This window comes from Melospiza georgiana, chromosome 4, assembly GCF_028018845.1.
Source record: "Melospiza georgiana isolate bMelGeo1 chromosome 4, bMelGeo1.pri, whole genome shotgun sequence".
Classification (NCBI taxonomy): Eukaryota; Metazoa; Chordata; class Aves; order Passeriformes; family Passerellidae; genus Melospiza; species Melospiza georgiana.
The window spans coordinates 65,957,687-65,974,063 of record NC_080433.1 but is presented as its reverse complement, the minus strand read 5'-3'; the positions used below and the strand labels follow the sequence as shown (position 1 = coordinate 65,974,063).

The window sequence follows — 16,377 nt, the reverse complement described above, 5'->3', positions numbered from 1 at the left end:
CATGTTCAGAAAGTGCCAATGAAAATTAAGAGTGCAAAGACCACCTAAAGTTCTAGAAATCCATTCAATCTGCTTTCTGGTTTGTGTTACCATTCCTTGTAGATTGTCCTACACACAGTTACTGTGTAGTTTTCTTATATTTAAAGGAGCACTTTGATTGTTATTCCCCTGAAATGAAAACTCACAAATGTAATTGAGCAGCCTGTTGAGGCGTTAGGTTATTTACTAGCCAAATCAGAGTTGGTTTTTCGTCCTGTTTGTTTTTTTTCTTTAAAGTTCCTTTTGAAATTGGCTGCATTGCTTGAACAGCTTGCCAGTTCTTACATGACTATTTTGGTTGGCTCTTTATGATTTAGACAGTCAGGCATGCTGCAAACTTTGCTGAAGACATTGTTTATTTGTAGGAAAGTGTGTGAAGGGTTGAATTGAGGGTGTTGCAAGTTGTACTAGTTCAAAACCATGACTTCATTGTACGAACTTGTGGTGTTGTGAGGTCCCCAGGACGAGGGGAGAGATGAGAATTTGACTCCATGTTCTCAGAAGGCTGATTTATTATTTTATTATATTATATTAAAAGAAATTACATACTAAAACTATAATAAAGAAAGAGAAAGGCTAAACAAGAATGAATAATAAAAACTCATGATGACCAGAGTACTGACACAGCTGGACTGGGATTGGTTCATTAAGTCAACACAATTCACATGGAACCAATCAAAGATGCACCTGTTGGTAAGCAACCTCCAAAGCACATTGCAAAGCAATCTGATAATTATTGTTTACATTTCTTGTCTGAGGCTTCTCAGGAGAAAAATCCTGGGCAAAGAAGATTTTTCAGAAAATATCATGGTGACACGAACTGACCTGAATTATAGTGTTAAACTTGCAATCCTTTCAGGGATACTGCTTCTGTAGAAATGTTCTTAACTCATTAAAGATTCTTTATCTTTAGATTCTTTAGGATTCTTTTAGAACCTGTAGATTCTCATCTACAGATTCTTACCTTCTTTTTATGCTGTTCCTGTGGTGGCTGCTTTTTGCAGCTGCTGAAGGTATCAGGATCAACTGAGCCTTCAATCCCAGGCCACTCTTTATGTTAGTATATATATGGGAAAATAGAGGGGAACAAAACTTAAAAAGGAGCAGAAGAAGAGTAGGAAATATCTAAAGAACTCAAAGCACCTTATCTCAGTATAAGCATGACTAAAATTCCTTAATCCTAATCTACAGTGACAAGCACTAACATAGCAATTATAAGGTCATTGTATGGTCACCATGAAGAGGAATTAAAATTGTTTGGAATTCTAATGGGAGGCCTGTTCCAAAATCTAATGTACTATTTGTTCCATATAAGTCTGATTTTGAGGTTTTTCTGCAATTCATTTTGGGATAATCCAATTCTACCAGGAATTAGTGGTGTATCTAGATATGTATAATTAAGGAGGAATAGGAGGCAATTTTGATTTTGGGTTGGCAATTCCAATATTGCAGAACTTGCTGTACTGTCTTTTAAAGCAGTTTGTAGTGATTGTTGTCAACTACTGATTTGGGTTCACTGATTTTCCTGGGTTTCTTAATACTTCCAATTTATATTTGCATGATTTTCATCATGGTAGGATATGGTTTCACTGAGTATAATTGTATGCATAAAAATTACATTTCTGAATGGACTAGAGAAGTTCAGAATAATTAGTGTATGCAGAAATCAGGTGTAGTCACAAGTAGTGATATTAAAGCTAGTGTGTACTTTAGCTAGATTAAGTAAAACAGATCTGCCCAATGTTCTTTTCAAGCTGTTTTTTTGTTCAGATTGCTTGTTCTGAAGTGTGAACTTGGCAATACCTAAATTTAGAAAACAGTATATTTTCATTGCTGAAGTCTTAATTGGACCACTTAGAACACCTGTATTGAACAAAATATTAATGTGCTTTTCAGTACTGTTCAGTAGCACAAAAATAATGGAATTTAGATTGAATGAGAGTCGTTAATGGTGACCCTTGAAGAGGCTCTACTAGTTATTAAAAATAATCAGCTATAAGGGATATAAACTGGTTATTTTCCTTCCTTTTGCTCTGGTGTAGGATCAAAGACCTTTACTAGAAATTGTAGCTATCTGACATGTTGTTGAAGACAATGGATATTTCACATCATGTCTCCCACTTTTAACAGTGAAAGATGGTAAAACAGTGGAATAAAGTTCAACTTCTCTGCCTGTGGTGCAGGAGATTCAATTTATGGTTAAACCTGTTCCTACTTGCTCTGTAGGTCTGCATCGAGGTCAGCTTCCATTTGTAGCAGTTTTTCCCTCATAGATACAGTCTGTATACCTCTGGTTATTTCTGTTTTCACTGAACCCCAGTGGCTCCATATCTGTCTTAGATTGCAAGAAATTGTAATGTCCTAAACATTATTGCTTGAATTGAGTGTTTGTCACTGTTATGAAGAAGAGATGATTAGTCTGAAATGGCATTTTTGTTTGTGTGTTCCAGTATTCCTTTTCCCAAAGGTACAAGAGTCCTGACTTGCAGTCAGTTTGTGGTCAGCTGTAATGTCTAGGACTATTTTGACATAACTGCTGTATATCCAGCTCCATGTAGATATGCTGCATTTTTGCTCTAAGTTTAATACTTTCCAAAGTTTATTAGTTCTTTCTTATCTCTTTTCAATGGCATCCTGTTTTCAGAACATTCTTCTAGTCTGATGAGACAGTTTTTACAATTTATTTAATTTTTTTAATGATGAAATGTTGGTAACTGTGCTGAGAATGGTTTCTGGCCAGTCCTGATTCTTTAGAATTGTTAATTTAAGTCTGTTTATCTGTGAATGATTCTCAGCTGGCTGAAGTGTGGATATGATATTGGGACTGAATTCCATAACAAAATGAATATTTTTTCCCAGGTGTGTCCTGTGTATGGATTAGTTCTCTTTACCTTACTTGTCCATGACATATTCTTGGAGATACTTCCTGATGGCTCTGAAATCTCATAGCCAAGCTTTTGAGTAAAGTCTAAGGTTTTTGGGTTGAGCTGACAAGTTAATCTCTGGTAGACCTTTTGATTTAAAGGTATTTCTCTTCCTGATGCCTGTTACATGTATATATAACATACATGTGTTTGTTTTTTGATTCATGGTATTTGAGTATATGAGACACAGTTTGCTCAAATCCAAAATGGATAATAAAATGAAATGTAAGCTGACTCCAGTGTTAGTGCTGGCTAAGTCTTGTGTATCAGGAGGGGAGAAGACTGAACTGACTCTTGATTAAAAATTTTAAAAACGCATGTGCATTGGTATCTGATTTGCATATTTCACAATTTTTTTTATACCCAAGATTATTTTTATCTCTTTTTTTTCTTTTTAGAAATCTTTTGGACAGAGATACATTTTCTAAATCTGATCCAAGTGAGTATATAGTATTTTATTGTTTCTTATTATGTATTTTAAATGTGCAAACACTGGAATAAAATTAGGCGGGTGATTCTTTTCAGTGTCAGTTAGGTTTACATTGACTTTGTGACAATTGCTTAGAATAATTAAGCTACACTTGAATAAGGTACACTTATAATTAATGTTATGTGAACTGGAAATTTAAAGACTGTTATTAATACTGCTTTCCTGAGCTAAATAGTCTTTTATTTAGTATTTAACCTAAAGTTTCCTAAAATTAATAAATTCTGGAAAGTTAGGTTGCTGTTTCTGTTTTAGTATCTGTTGTTTTAGATCTTTTTTAAAGCTATTAGGCAAAATACTAAATAAAATAGAAGCATCTGTTGCTGCTAGTACATATTGTCCACTAATCTTAGAGTCAAATACTGAAAAATAAAATTAGGTTAATTAATCTCTGGGAAACACTGTCTTTCCTGATCAAAAATGTATGATGGTTTTTTAGTTAATCTGTTCAGACTTGTAAGCTACTGACACTCACTTTCCTCATAAACTGAGTTATGACAGGATCCCCTAAAACTCTCATGTCTATGAATTTATGATGGGATTTTTGATTTAAAATCCATTGCTGTTTTCCTGTATATGAAAACTTTAATAATGGAACCGAGATCACAAAAAAATTCCTTTCTTTTCTGATAATGTTACTCAAAGGATTTTTGTGTGGTTAATAGACTGGTCCTTAAGTTGTGGTGTCGTCTCTCCTACAACTCTCCATTTGCTTTCATCCATAAGTTCAATTTCTTTCTTTAAGCCTGGGCTTTTCTTCCTTGGGATACCACATATTGTGCTTACTGGCACTGGAAATAACCCAAGACATATATACTTGTATCAAGTCTCTGGACATGCAACCATGTCCTGATATTTGAATACTGAGTCATTCGTGTACTTTTGTTAGAGTATATGTTTTCATTCTGCATCAAGAAAAAAATCTTAGGAGAGACTCCACAGTAAATTTTTGAAGGGAAAAGCTTCTACTTCCTGGGGAAAAATGACAAGAAGTTAGGAGTATCTTTGAAATTTGTAACCTGTAAAGCTTTAAAAACAAACAAACAAAAAACAAACAAAAAATCAGAAGACATAGGCAATGCCATGCCTTTATGTGAAGATCATACAGAAACAAAACTGAGTGTTTTGCATATTCATAAAGAATTTTAGTTGACTAAAAAATTTGGTGAAAATTAGTTGGGGGTTGGATTGGATGTTCTTCAAAGGCAACTAACAATTCTGTAATTCTGTTAAAAAAGACCCTTAGTTAAGCTGTTCTGAAGAATGCTCAGTGACCTGTTGCCTGTAATGAATTCAGAGATCTCTCATATTGGCAAAAGTGATAGGGTGTCTATAGTTCTTAAGCTCAAATATTATTAAGGACAAGTGCTTCGCGTTTTTCTCAGCTGGGGCACTGTATGAGGCATAAGTTGCAGGGTTTGGGTGTGTTTGAGCTCTCTGCAGTGTGAGCTGTGTGGGGAAGGCCATGAGCACCCTGTGACAGTCACAGCTGGTGCCAGCCAGCTCTGGAAACCACGGCAGGAGTGCTTGCCTGTGCACAGTGCCCTGCTCAAACCTGTCCCAGTGAGAATGGGCCAGCAGCTGCAAGCTAGAGACAGGGCTGCTGGAGGTACTGCCAGAGCCACACGAGTGCAGACAGACTGCTGGGGATGCCTTCTGCAGAGGAGATGCTCCATGCAAAGGGCAGCCCCTCCAAAGGCTCTGTAGCCCGTGCGCAGCCCCAGAATGTGCAGCTGGGCAAACCAAAGTGATCCTGACAGGTGGGTGACCCCTTCTAGGAAAAACATGGAAACAAAGTGGCAGGATAACCTAAAGAAATCTTAGTATCTATTTTAAAATGTTTCTGAGAAGTAAACTAGTGGTGTGTTTTAATGGATTCAGAGTAAATGGAAATATTTTAAAAGTATCATAAACTTGCTTATCAATTTGAGACATATTATTTTTCAATTAATGTAAATAGCTTTTTAAAGCACTCAAATTGGTGCTGTGGTTTAGGCTCTGGTGTCCAGTTGTGAGTGCCCAATTATGCTGCCAGTCAGGCCTGTCTGTCACAGGTAAGCAGTATAAAACCATGGAGTGCAGTAATACTGTCCTTGGTGAAGAGAGAAGGGGGAAACTGTTGACTCTGGAAGTACTCATCCTGTATTTGCACTCTAGAAATTCCTTGTCAGAGCAGCTTTGATTTTGGGTATTCTCCAAACAGGGTACATCCAGTTTTAATACTCTGCAGGTTTTTTAATAGCCATTTAGTTTGTTTGTACTGTCCTTTAGCTGGCCACAGAGATATGGCCCTACTGTAAAAGGGGTGAGTAGTATAAAACATTCTTGTTCTTCTCTGTTTGGAAGTACAGCAGGACAGCTTTCCTCAGTGTCTATTCATTGGACAAAGGCCATTCTTAGACTGTTCTGTATACAGTAGGTTTATTCTATAGCTAAAAAGGGTCAAAATCAGCATCCTGCCACTGCCACAATTTCCACTTTTACAGCCACTGAATTTGCAGCCATTAGATCTCAGAGGAAAGAACCATGTAAAGTCATTCTGAATGCTGAGGTCTCATTGCTTAGGGCTAGGCCAGTTCTAATATGCTTTTCATACTCCAGTGTATTTATCTAAGGATCATACTGGTAGGGAAAATGCAATTTTATCTTCTTGGTCTTTTTCTCAGAGGGACATACAGGAATGTAGCCGACTTCCATGTCAATATAAACAGCCTTCTCCTGAAATTAAAAACAAACTTGTGATTTTCCTGGTTCTCTTAGGAGATATGCTTGGCCTTTTTTATACTGTAATTGCTAGTCAGTATTCCAATTCTGACCACTTCCCTGGGATCTAGAATATTCATGCCAAGTGGAATCTGTCACTTTGCATGCCCAGAGGCAAGTGACAGAAGTAACTGTAGAGATAGTAGATATAGATTGGATAGCCATTGTTCAGGAAGTATTTCAAACAATACTGAATCCTCTTAGTGACAGTGCTTTCTGCTCAGTGGAGTGAAAGCAATCATATATATTGATTTACTGTAGTGTTTGGAGCATTCTGCTCTCCTAGTTTGGAGACCATTTCTTCTAGGAATATGTTTTTTTAAATCTATGGGTTTTATTGATTTGGGGTTTTTTCTTGCAGAAAGCTGAGCTAAGGTAGTGCTTCCTTGATGAGGTAGGGATAAGACCTTCTGAGGAGATACAGATTAATGATTTTGGCACGTTTCTTCTGTCTAATGACGGGCAGTATTGTTTTCTTCCCGTGCTCTGACAACTCAAGCTGAGCCCTGCAGAGCTGTGCTGGCAGCAGCACACTCCTCCTGGGGAGCCCTGTGGCTGCTGAGTATTGATCATCTGAAGAGCCCAGGATCAATGACTGAAAACACAAAAACTCTTCCCTGGGGAATCTCCCCATGGAGCATAGTAACAATTAGGAGAATCTCTTGGCAGATGGGACCTTAGGGCATCTCTGCCTGGAAGGTCTAAAAGCTGGTCAGTGGAGAGTGTTGGGGAGCCCTGCTGGAACTGGTACCATGGAAAGATTTAGGTATTACAGAGAAAAGGTCATTTTCATTGTGGGTAAGTCTTCCTTGAAATGGAATGGATGTGTTGTTGTGCTTGGGAAAACGGGGATGGGCAATGTTGATGTAACAGCAGTTGCCAGACTAAAGGATAAGCATATATTCATTGAAAGGGAAGGGACCTGAGCAGGTATGGGGGGCCCAGTCTGTTTGGGAAAACAGGAAGTGCAGGCTATGATAATCTATAATATTTTGGGAACTGTGTCTATAACAGAGTAAAAGTGTTGACATTTCCACCTTCTTTTTCATTACAACGCTTAATTAAATTTACCTTGAGTATGACATTGTGGTGTCAGTGTCCAGTGTCCAAAAATTACTAAATATTCCTGAGTATAGATGTAGCTGTATCTGCTCTGGGAACAACTCATACAGCAAAGCCTTCCAAAAGGGTTTCTCAGTTACTCTTCATTAGTGTGCTGCTGTGAACTTTCTCATTGCTCCCTCCGTTTTTGAGACTGTGAGAGAAAAACTATTTTTTTTAGTTCTGTCTTAGGATGTGGTTGCATGATATGATGGCTTTTGAAATATTATTTATCCTCCTGTATTCCTTCTTCTCCCTTACGACAATGCTGTTAACTGTTTTCTGGGTTGCTTTATGGAGCCTTTAATCTCTGGTTTGAGCATTTCAAGTGCTTTAGATCAACTTTTTCATAATTATCTGCATTTCTCCAGTTGGATATGAATTTGACAAAAGTTTTTTAGTGCTTATTGCAATTAGTGTACCAGGATCTTTACAAAACTCTCTCCAAGAGCCATTTGAGATAGTGAATCTTAACATTGATGGAGAACAGTATCATGGTTGGTTTCCCAAAATTTATGGGGTGCATTTTAGAGGAAAGATAGAAAAGTTGTAAAAAATTTTCTACATTTACAAAGTATTTATCAGAAAAACTGAAATATATGTATTTTCTATAGCTTTCATTAGGGCTGACTTTTTTTGAAATGTCAGTTTGAGATGCACATGTGTATGTCAGACTTGTACCTTTTACTAACAATAAAATGTTGTAGGATGTGGCTGCTTATTAGTCTATATTTTTTATTATATTTAAAATATTGGCCACATCTGCAGCCTAGAAGGGCTTATTGCAGTCCACAGCTAGTAGAGGGTTGTTTAGCCTGAAGAAAAGGAGACTCAGAGGTGGCCTTATCTCTCTCTGCAACTCCCTGAGAGGGGGTTGTAGTCAGGTCAGGACTCTTTCTCCAGGCAGAATCGTCAGAACGAGAGGACACAGTCTCAAGCTGCACCAAGGGAAATATAGGTTGGATATTAGGAGGAAGTTTTTCACAGAATGGCTGATAAAATACTGGAATGGCCTTCCTGGGGAGGTGGTGGAGTCACCATCCCTGGATGTGTTCAAAACAAGACTGGATGTGGCACTCGGTGCCATGGTTTAGTTAACCATTAGTTGAGGTGTTTACACACCTTTAGTTAAGGTGTTCAGGGCATGGCTTGGACTTGATGATCTTGAAGGTCTCTTCCAACCTGGTCATTCTGTGATTCTGTGATCTTCCACTGATCTCTTCTTTGTGGTGACCAGTGACAGGACCTGAGGGAATGGCCTCAAGTTGTGTCAGGGGAGGTTTAGGTTGGGCATTAGAAAAAAATGTTTTTCTTCAGAGGGTGGTTGGGCACCACAACAGGCTCCCCAGGGCAGTGGTCACAGCACCAGCCCTGACAGAATTCTGGAAGTGTTTGGCCAATGCTCTCAGGCTCATGGGGCAGCTCCTGGGGTGTCCTGTGCAGGGCCAGGAGCTGGGCTGCGATGATCCTGATGGGTCCCTTTCAGCTCAGGATATTCTATGATTCTACAATTCTGGATGAATAGGCAGAAGTTCAGTAACCTACAGAACTTTCTTTAGCTGATTTCATAGCTTCTATTTCATTCTGTTTTCTCACATTTTCCCCTTTCACTTCATTCTTCGTGTAATACACTCCAGCAGGCTACTCCAGAGTGTGTTGTAAAAATAGGCTTTTTGGTTTGGCTTCACTTTACTATAAACAGTAACCAAAGGTAGCACATGATTGTCAAGGGTTTATCTAGAGTAAATGGAGAAAGATGGACATCTCCTGAGAATTATTTTGAATATTTTTTTATAAAAGCTTTTTTTCATCTACAAGACATCTTACTTAAAACATAAAAGTGTTAACTTTTAGCTTCTATGTGAGCTGAAATATTGAAATTGCTTTTTTCTGTTTCTCCTCTTATTTGCTACTGCCTAAGGGGATTTTTTTTTTTTTTTTGTATGGAGCAAGTGCATTTTAAGTAAGAAGAAAATGTAGTTAGAAGGTTGACTTCATTTCTGCTTTCGTCTCTTGATGATTCTGACTTCACTGAGAACAAAATCAAACCTCTACCTTTGCTGTTCAAGACTACAGTCTAAAACAGTATTATTTTTACCTTCTTTGGAAAAACAATGATTCGTGCAGGAAAAGAATAAAATGTTGTTGAGGAATAAAATGTTGAAATATCTGTATTTCTCTTGTTTACAAAGGATTTGAAGAGGAGTTTCAGGTAAATATTCCTTTATCATAGTTTTCTGCAACTAGTTCAAGACTGTAGAAAATAAAGTTTATAATGCTCCTTCAGTGCAAATGATTTGTACTTAAAATAGTGTTTAAAAGACCTGATTATAATCACTGCACCCCTGTCACCAGTCCTTGTGATAAAAGCTGCAGCTTAATGTGTAGTGAGTGCTCTACTGGAAATAGAGATCTGAGTGACACCTGTGGGATTGTTCTCCTTGGGTCTTTCAAAATCAGGTTAGGTCAACAAATTTAATTGATTCTATTTTTTATCAGGCCTTAGTTTAAAAAAATAAAATACACATATGTGAGATGCTTAAATATATATAAATAATTTGAAGCAAAATTGAGGAAGAAAACCCAAGAAGTCTTTTTTTTTTCCTTATTTTACTTCTATTTCCCTTGTTTCTTTTCAGTAGAGTCCTAATTTGTTTTTTGTTTTTTGTTTTTTTTTTTTACTTTAATTTTCTTCTCTCTCGACGGAAGTGTATTTTAGGGTAATTGTGCATTAGATAATCTGGAATAGCCTGACCACCCACATTTAAAGAAGACCTGCTTTTATCCAATTTTGTCTTTAAAGACTGTCAAGTGCTTTGCTGGAGGTCAGGCATAAGTGCCACCTCCCATTTTAGAAGCACTCCATTTATTAGCTGATTTCTGCACCAGCTAGACCACATGATCACCAGTCTGGTTAGGCTTGTTGACAGCTGAAGGAAAACATTACTATTTAATTGTCCTAGTTACTATTTTCCACAGCACAAGAGACTACAAAATTAGTTCACTTAATTGAAGGATATGTTAAAGTTTGAAAATAACCAAACTTTTCTTTTTTTTTCCTTTCACAGTCTGTGTTTTGTACACACAAGCAATTGGAAACAAAGAATGGAGAGAGGTAAGCTGCATATTCATAGATGTATAAACCTTTTGGGTATATTTAAGGCTGGGGTCCCGTGTACTAGCAAACATTTAAAATATAGTCACACTGATTTCAGTTTCCTTATCTGTATCACACATTTCCATCAAAAAAGAAAACAAATTAGGGAAAACACATGAGTTTCCCATTTTACAGTCTCCCTCAGATAGATTAAACCAGACTTGGCTGTCAATTTGGATGGGGTTTGTGGCTCTCAAGAGAGGAAGACATTCAAACATTCAAACAGGACTGAGCTGTGGTGGTGGTCAGTGTCAACAAAACTAGTCTGTAGCTGTGGTAAAGATCTACCTTTGAATTTTTTCTTTTAATTAAAATATTTTCAACTTGAGAGGGGCTGAGGCACCTCCTATAAACAGTAAGAAGGAAAAGGCATTTGCTAAAATGCAACCATGCATTTTGCATGCATCAGAGAAGGGAGTGTTGAAGAGAGAGCTGAACTGAGGTGAAATAGGAGATGGAGAGTCCAAAAATGATACATTTGCAATATAAGGATTGTGTTCCTTAATATTTAAAGCTGTCTGAAATAAACAATATATGCGAGCTTTTGCTTGCTCTTGTGTTTGGTTGGGGTTTTTCTTTGGTATGCATTTCTTCAGGAAACAGTGGATTTTTGTTACTGATTCCAATTTTTGTGGATTTTTATTGGCTTTGGGAGATGATGTTGATGAAGTTTAGGTCATACAATACAAGCTATGCACCACTCTGTATTGACATACGAGGTCTTCTGCCACTCTGTCTTCATCCACAGGTCTATTCATGTGAATGCAGTCATTTTCTTTCATGGCATCTGTTTAGGAGAGTTTTACAGGCTGTCATGTATCTCACATATTCCTGGTATTGGCAGTCTAATTATACTTCCTTATAGCATATAGCTTAAACTTACAGTTTTCTTTTACAGTTTGGAAGAACAGAAGTAATTGATAATACTTTAAATCCAGATTTTGTGAGAAAATTTATAATGGACTACTTCTTTGAAGAAAGAGAGAATCTGCGGTTTGATTTGTAAGTTAGCAATTTTGACTCTTGTATTGCAGCCTCTGTGAGCATGTAAAGTTTTGTCCAGCATAAAATTTACTTGAAGAGAGATGGTATCTATTGACATAGGATGAATTAATGTAATACACAGTTGATTTAGCATTGCATCCTCAGAAATAAATGTGTAATATAATAATGACCGAATTTTAAGAAATTGGCAGATGTTAACTAGTCAAAGTACAATTATGCTTACAATTGTTACTTTCAGAAAATAGAAATGAAAAGATGTCAAAACGTTAATATATTCTTGCGACACAGCCAGCAAATCAGGTACAGATACACTGTCCAGAAATAAAATACTGTACAGAGCCAAAATTTTCTTTACTATGCATCTAAATATACTAAATTTTAAGATTTTAAAACAACAGCAGTTGTTCAAGAAGTAAATGGCTTCTGACATTTTTCCAGATGTGCTCATTTCATTCTACTGGTGGAATTGTTTTGACTTTAACTTCATTATTTGGAAAACAGAATTGAAAGTCCAGTTACCAGGTCATGTCACCTTTGCATGTCATCTCTTACATTTCTGATTATTTCAGTCTTTGTGAGAATCAAGGTTGTCTTGTTTTTTTAATTTTCATCCTCTTTTTTTATTAGCAGTTCTTTCTTAACCCTGCCCTAGGAGAGAGTATGAATAACCCTCACAGATAATTAAGTTTTTGCTGCAGTTTTGCATCACACTATGCATTGTGGCCACAAATTTTCTTTGTATGTCCTTTTTTAGTTGAAAACCCCTTTTCCTATTTCTTTTCACTTCCTTTGTAAGATGTACTAGACCACCTATTTCAAGGAGTGAAAGGAAATACTAAAGCCAGGAAGATTACAGGGTGCTTTGAGGTGGCTGGGTACAAACCACAATGGAAGCCTGATGCAGACTTTATTTGTAGTCTTAAAAGTTAGGTTTAATGTCATTCAATCTGTGGAGTATAACTGTTGTGGGTTATTTAAAATAAGTTTTAAGTCAGAGCTAATCAATTTGTGAAATAAAGGATTCTTCTCCAGGTATAAAGCAGTGTGTGGAAATCTGTGTCTGTTTGCCTCCTGCTTCTCATAGGATGCAGGGTTTGGGGAGGGAGCAGTGCAGCAGAAATGAGAAGTGAAAGAACTGAACTGAAAAAGAGAAAGCTCAGTCAACAGAAAGAAAGGGGAGTCTGTAAAGACCTTCTGGATAAATGTTGTCTGTAAGGGACTTGGAGCTGGGGCGGAAAACACAGTTCCCTGTTTAATTCTTTATGTAGTTAGAGAAATGGACTCCTGTCTGTTTATGAAAAGCTGTAAATATGACATGGTTTTTGTGCTCATCAGAAAGACCTGACTGCTTTCTGCTGCTGTCCTGGGTTACCTGGACACAAGTCTGTTCTGAACTCAAAGCTGTTGCTGTCTTTGCCTGCAAGTGGCCATATAGTGATATTGTGTGAATTTACTGTAGAGCCCTGTAACAGTGATAGATGAAAAATTAAATCTCTTAGAACTCTGAATTAGAAATGCAAATCTCACATAGCCACTCATGGATTAAATCCCAATTCTGAAGCTTTAGAAAGCTTCCTATATTCAGTTCCTTGGCAAAATTATGTACCACAGTTGGCCAAAGTGTTATTTTTCAAAGAAATACCTTATATGAATCATGTATTTTGAAGAGGAGAAAAAAATCAAGCAGCAAGTATATCTTTGATATTTAGTGCATCAATAAATGAGCATGACCTCCCCCAAAACGTACAGCCACAATGTCACAGGCCCCTTTCTGCTCACTGCTGGTACTTAGGAAGTGATTTTGCCAGTGAAGTTGTTCATTGTTTTACTTCTGTAGCTATCCCTCAGGTCAATTTATAAGTTGTGTTTTTCTGTTCAATTTCACCAGTTTCCTTTTAATTGGAGGTTTTAACTGAAGTTAATAGTATTTGTAGGAATTTCTTTTCTTTATGAATATGTTTCTGAGGCTTTGGCCGTGCTGCAGCACATCCAGCTGTGTTATGGCATTCCTGCCATCCTGACCTGTGATCTGGTCCATGATGCATCCCAGCACCAGCTGTGCACAGCACAGAACATTCCATGCAGGACAGCCTGACATGGGCAGTAGCATAACAGATGAAAACTTTTTCAGTTTAGTAACTGGCACTGAATCTGAACAGATTATGTGATAAAACTATTACTTGGATTATCTGATAAAGATGAAAGACTATCAAAGTATAGAGATTAGTAAACTTGTATTAATTTCTTACATTATTTTTTTCAATATCTCTTAAATTCAGAGAGTAACTTTTTTTAACTCTTTGACTTGATTATGGAAGGGAAATGATGGCATTTTATAGCTGGAGGAAGGCCAAGATTATGATAAACTCAAAAGAACAAGTAAAACTCTTGCTGAAAGCAGTTTAGTTTATTGTTAGTTATTTCTATTTGCTTATTCAAATGACTGAACAATTACCTAAGAAAATAATTTACAAGTTAGTTTGTTTTCTAGGGTTAATTTTTATTTTTTGGCCTGCTTTTTGCCATCTTTCACTGTTCAAAAAGGAATATCAGAAGAATTTCTCTTTAAAGTTCGCACTTTGTTGAAAATGATTTAATTTCAAATAACTAGTGAACCATAGTCCTATATATGATGACTCAGTTTGTCTTCCTTACTGGGGAACTTCCATTCACAAATCTGTATACATTTCACACATGTCAATAGGTGAAAGAATTGTTTCATTTTTGTTTCTTTACTTAATTGTCCTCAGATATGTAATCTGGCAACTCTGATATAAATTTTTTTTTTTCCTAAGCTATGATGTTGACTCGAAGAGTCCTAACCTGTCAAAACATGTAAGTTCTTCCTCACTACTGTAATTCCTTGTGTTAAAGTGCTTACATTTCTTAAGTTTGTTTATTTTCTTTTGACTCTAAGTAATACCAGGTACACAGAGACAAATACAGTGATTGACTATGAGTGAAAACACATAAGTATAATCAGTATAACGTTAATGGGACATTTCTCTTGCAAAGGGAATATTTGAGCATGCATGTATACCTTTTCAGATATGTAATATGCTGCAATTAGTTGATAATTTTTGGGTCCTAAAACTGAAGCATGTTTTTATTGTGTCTCAATGTTAGAAGAAACCTTCAAGACAACATGAATATAAAAGTGAGAGTGATGAAATAGTAACTTTAACATTTAGAGATGCAGGAGTAGAATTCAGAGGCTTATCAGTTAATTTTTTAAAATCAAATACAGGAAGGCTTTGGTAAGAGAACCTTTGAGAACTTGGAGCACAGGAAAAGAGGATAGTAGAAGGAATACTCTGTGTGTGTGCTTCACAGTGAAAAGATGAGACTTTTAGCCATTGATCTGCAATTACATCCTCACTGTAGTGGTTGTGCAGTGCCTTAGAATTACATCTTTAAGTGTAACCTACTGTTATATCAAATAGGTGGTAGTGAGTGTGTTTATGATTGACTGTTGCATAGTTATTACTAAGATGTGGCGTTCAGCAGAATCTGTTCTTCAGTAGGGAACAGCTGAAATAAATGGAAAACCAAATTTCAATGTATGAAATATGAATTCTGAGTTTTTATGTTTTTGCTTTTCAGGATTTTTTGGGACAGATGTTTTGCACACTGGGAGAAATAGTGGGATCACAGGGGAGCAGACTGGAAAAATCAATTGTGTAAGTATTCTGGAATGTTGGGTGAATGGATACTGCTACATGAGGCTAGAGTTGTGGGGCTTTTTTGCTGTGAGTTATCTTGATATGCAGAATTGACAGATATGGCTTTTAAGAGAGAGTATAACAGTTACATGCAATAGAAATCTTACTTTATATAGGCTATGATAATTTAGGTTTCATTTTGGACAATTAGCAAAGGAATTAACTAATCCATAATTTTTGTCAATCTTGTTACATCTTGCATTAGAAATAGCTTGAGTGTACTAAAATGCTTCTGTTTTGCTTTGCAAATTAGCACATCATAAACCTTTAATTACCTTTTGTTCAAGCATTTGAGTTCCTGCAAAAAACTTTCCCAAAGACACAGTGAAGAATCAGCTGACCAGATTATCAGATTTCTAATAAAATCACACAAAATTATTAACATCAGCAAATATTGTGGTTATTAGACAACAGTATTTTGTGATTCTCCCCTTAATCCCATTCTGGATATTAAACTTTTAAAAACATATCTAGGAAATAACCTTGAGGACCGGTACAGTAAGTGTAATAATAGAGAAGTTGTGTTAGGATTTGTGATTAAAAAGGTTGTCTGTGAACAAATAAGAAGAGTGTCCCAGTGGTAGGTGGGGGAGCCAAATACTTGCCCTGGCTGCTTTCAGATCCATCCCAGGAGAGTCATCAGCTTGTGGAAACCCATCTCCACACACTCAAAGATCACAGAGGCACAAGGCACAGGCAGGGGAGCTCCAGTAACACAATTAAGGGAACAACCCCTGCCCAGCTCCAGCACTGGGGGATAGCAGCGCACAGCAGTCACTGCTTGGTCTGGGCATGTTTTAATTCTTGATGGCTGCACAGTTTGAGCACAGAAATCCTGTCTTGTCAGCTGGAACTAGAGGTTGGCCCTACTAAAACAACAGCTCACTGACTTTTCACTGTGTAGGCCTGGCTCATGCCAGCTGCCACAGCACATTGCACTGCCACAGCTCCATGGACTGAGCTAAGTCATTGTCAGGTGGTTCTACTGGGAGCCTGTGGTCACTTGGTCAGAGAAAGTGCTAACGTTGAAGACACTTATATTTAGTAAGATGAATCTTACCTGACTTTTAAAAAGTCTTCAGATTTGGTTCTGTCCTCAATTAGTTCAATTATTCAGCACAGAACACTTTTTCTGAAATTTATTTTGAATATGTAGATTAAAAGGCATTCATTCAGCAG

General features: G+C 36.9%; 1 protein-coding gene across 1 annotated transcript in view; it reads left to right on the top strand.

Moving 5' to 3' along the window:
* The window catches only part of CPNE8 (copine 8), a 69,883-nt gene that overhangs the window by 10,391 nt on the left and 43,115 nt on the right, over positions 1 to 16,377 (top strand). Inside the window, exons 2-6 of the mRNA XM_058022236.1 lie at positions 3,362 to 3,402; positions 10,383 to 10,429; positions 11,370 to 11,473; positions 14,272 to 14,311; positions 15,080 to 15,156. Of these exons, the coding sequence (XP_057878219.1) occupies positions 3,362 to 3,402; positions 10,383 to 10,429; positions 11,370 to 11,473; positions 14,272 to 14,311; positions 15,080 to 15,156 (309 nt within the window). The remainder of the gene's footprint in view (positions 1 to 3,361; positions 3,403 to 10,382; positions 10,430 to 11,369; positions 11,474 to 14,271; positions 14,312 to 15,079; positions 15,157 to 16,377) is intronic.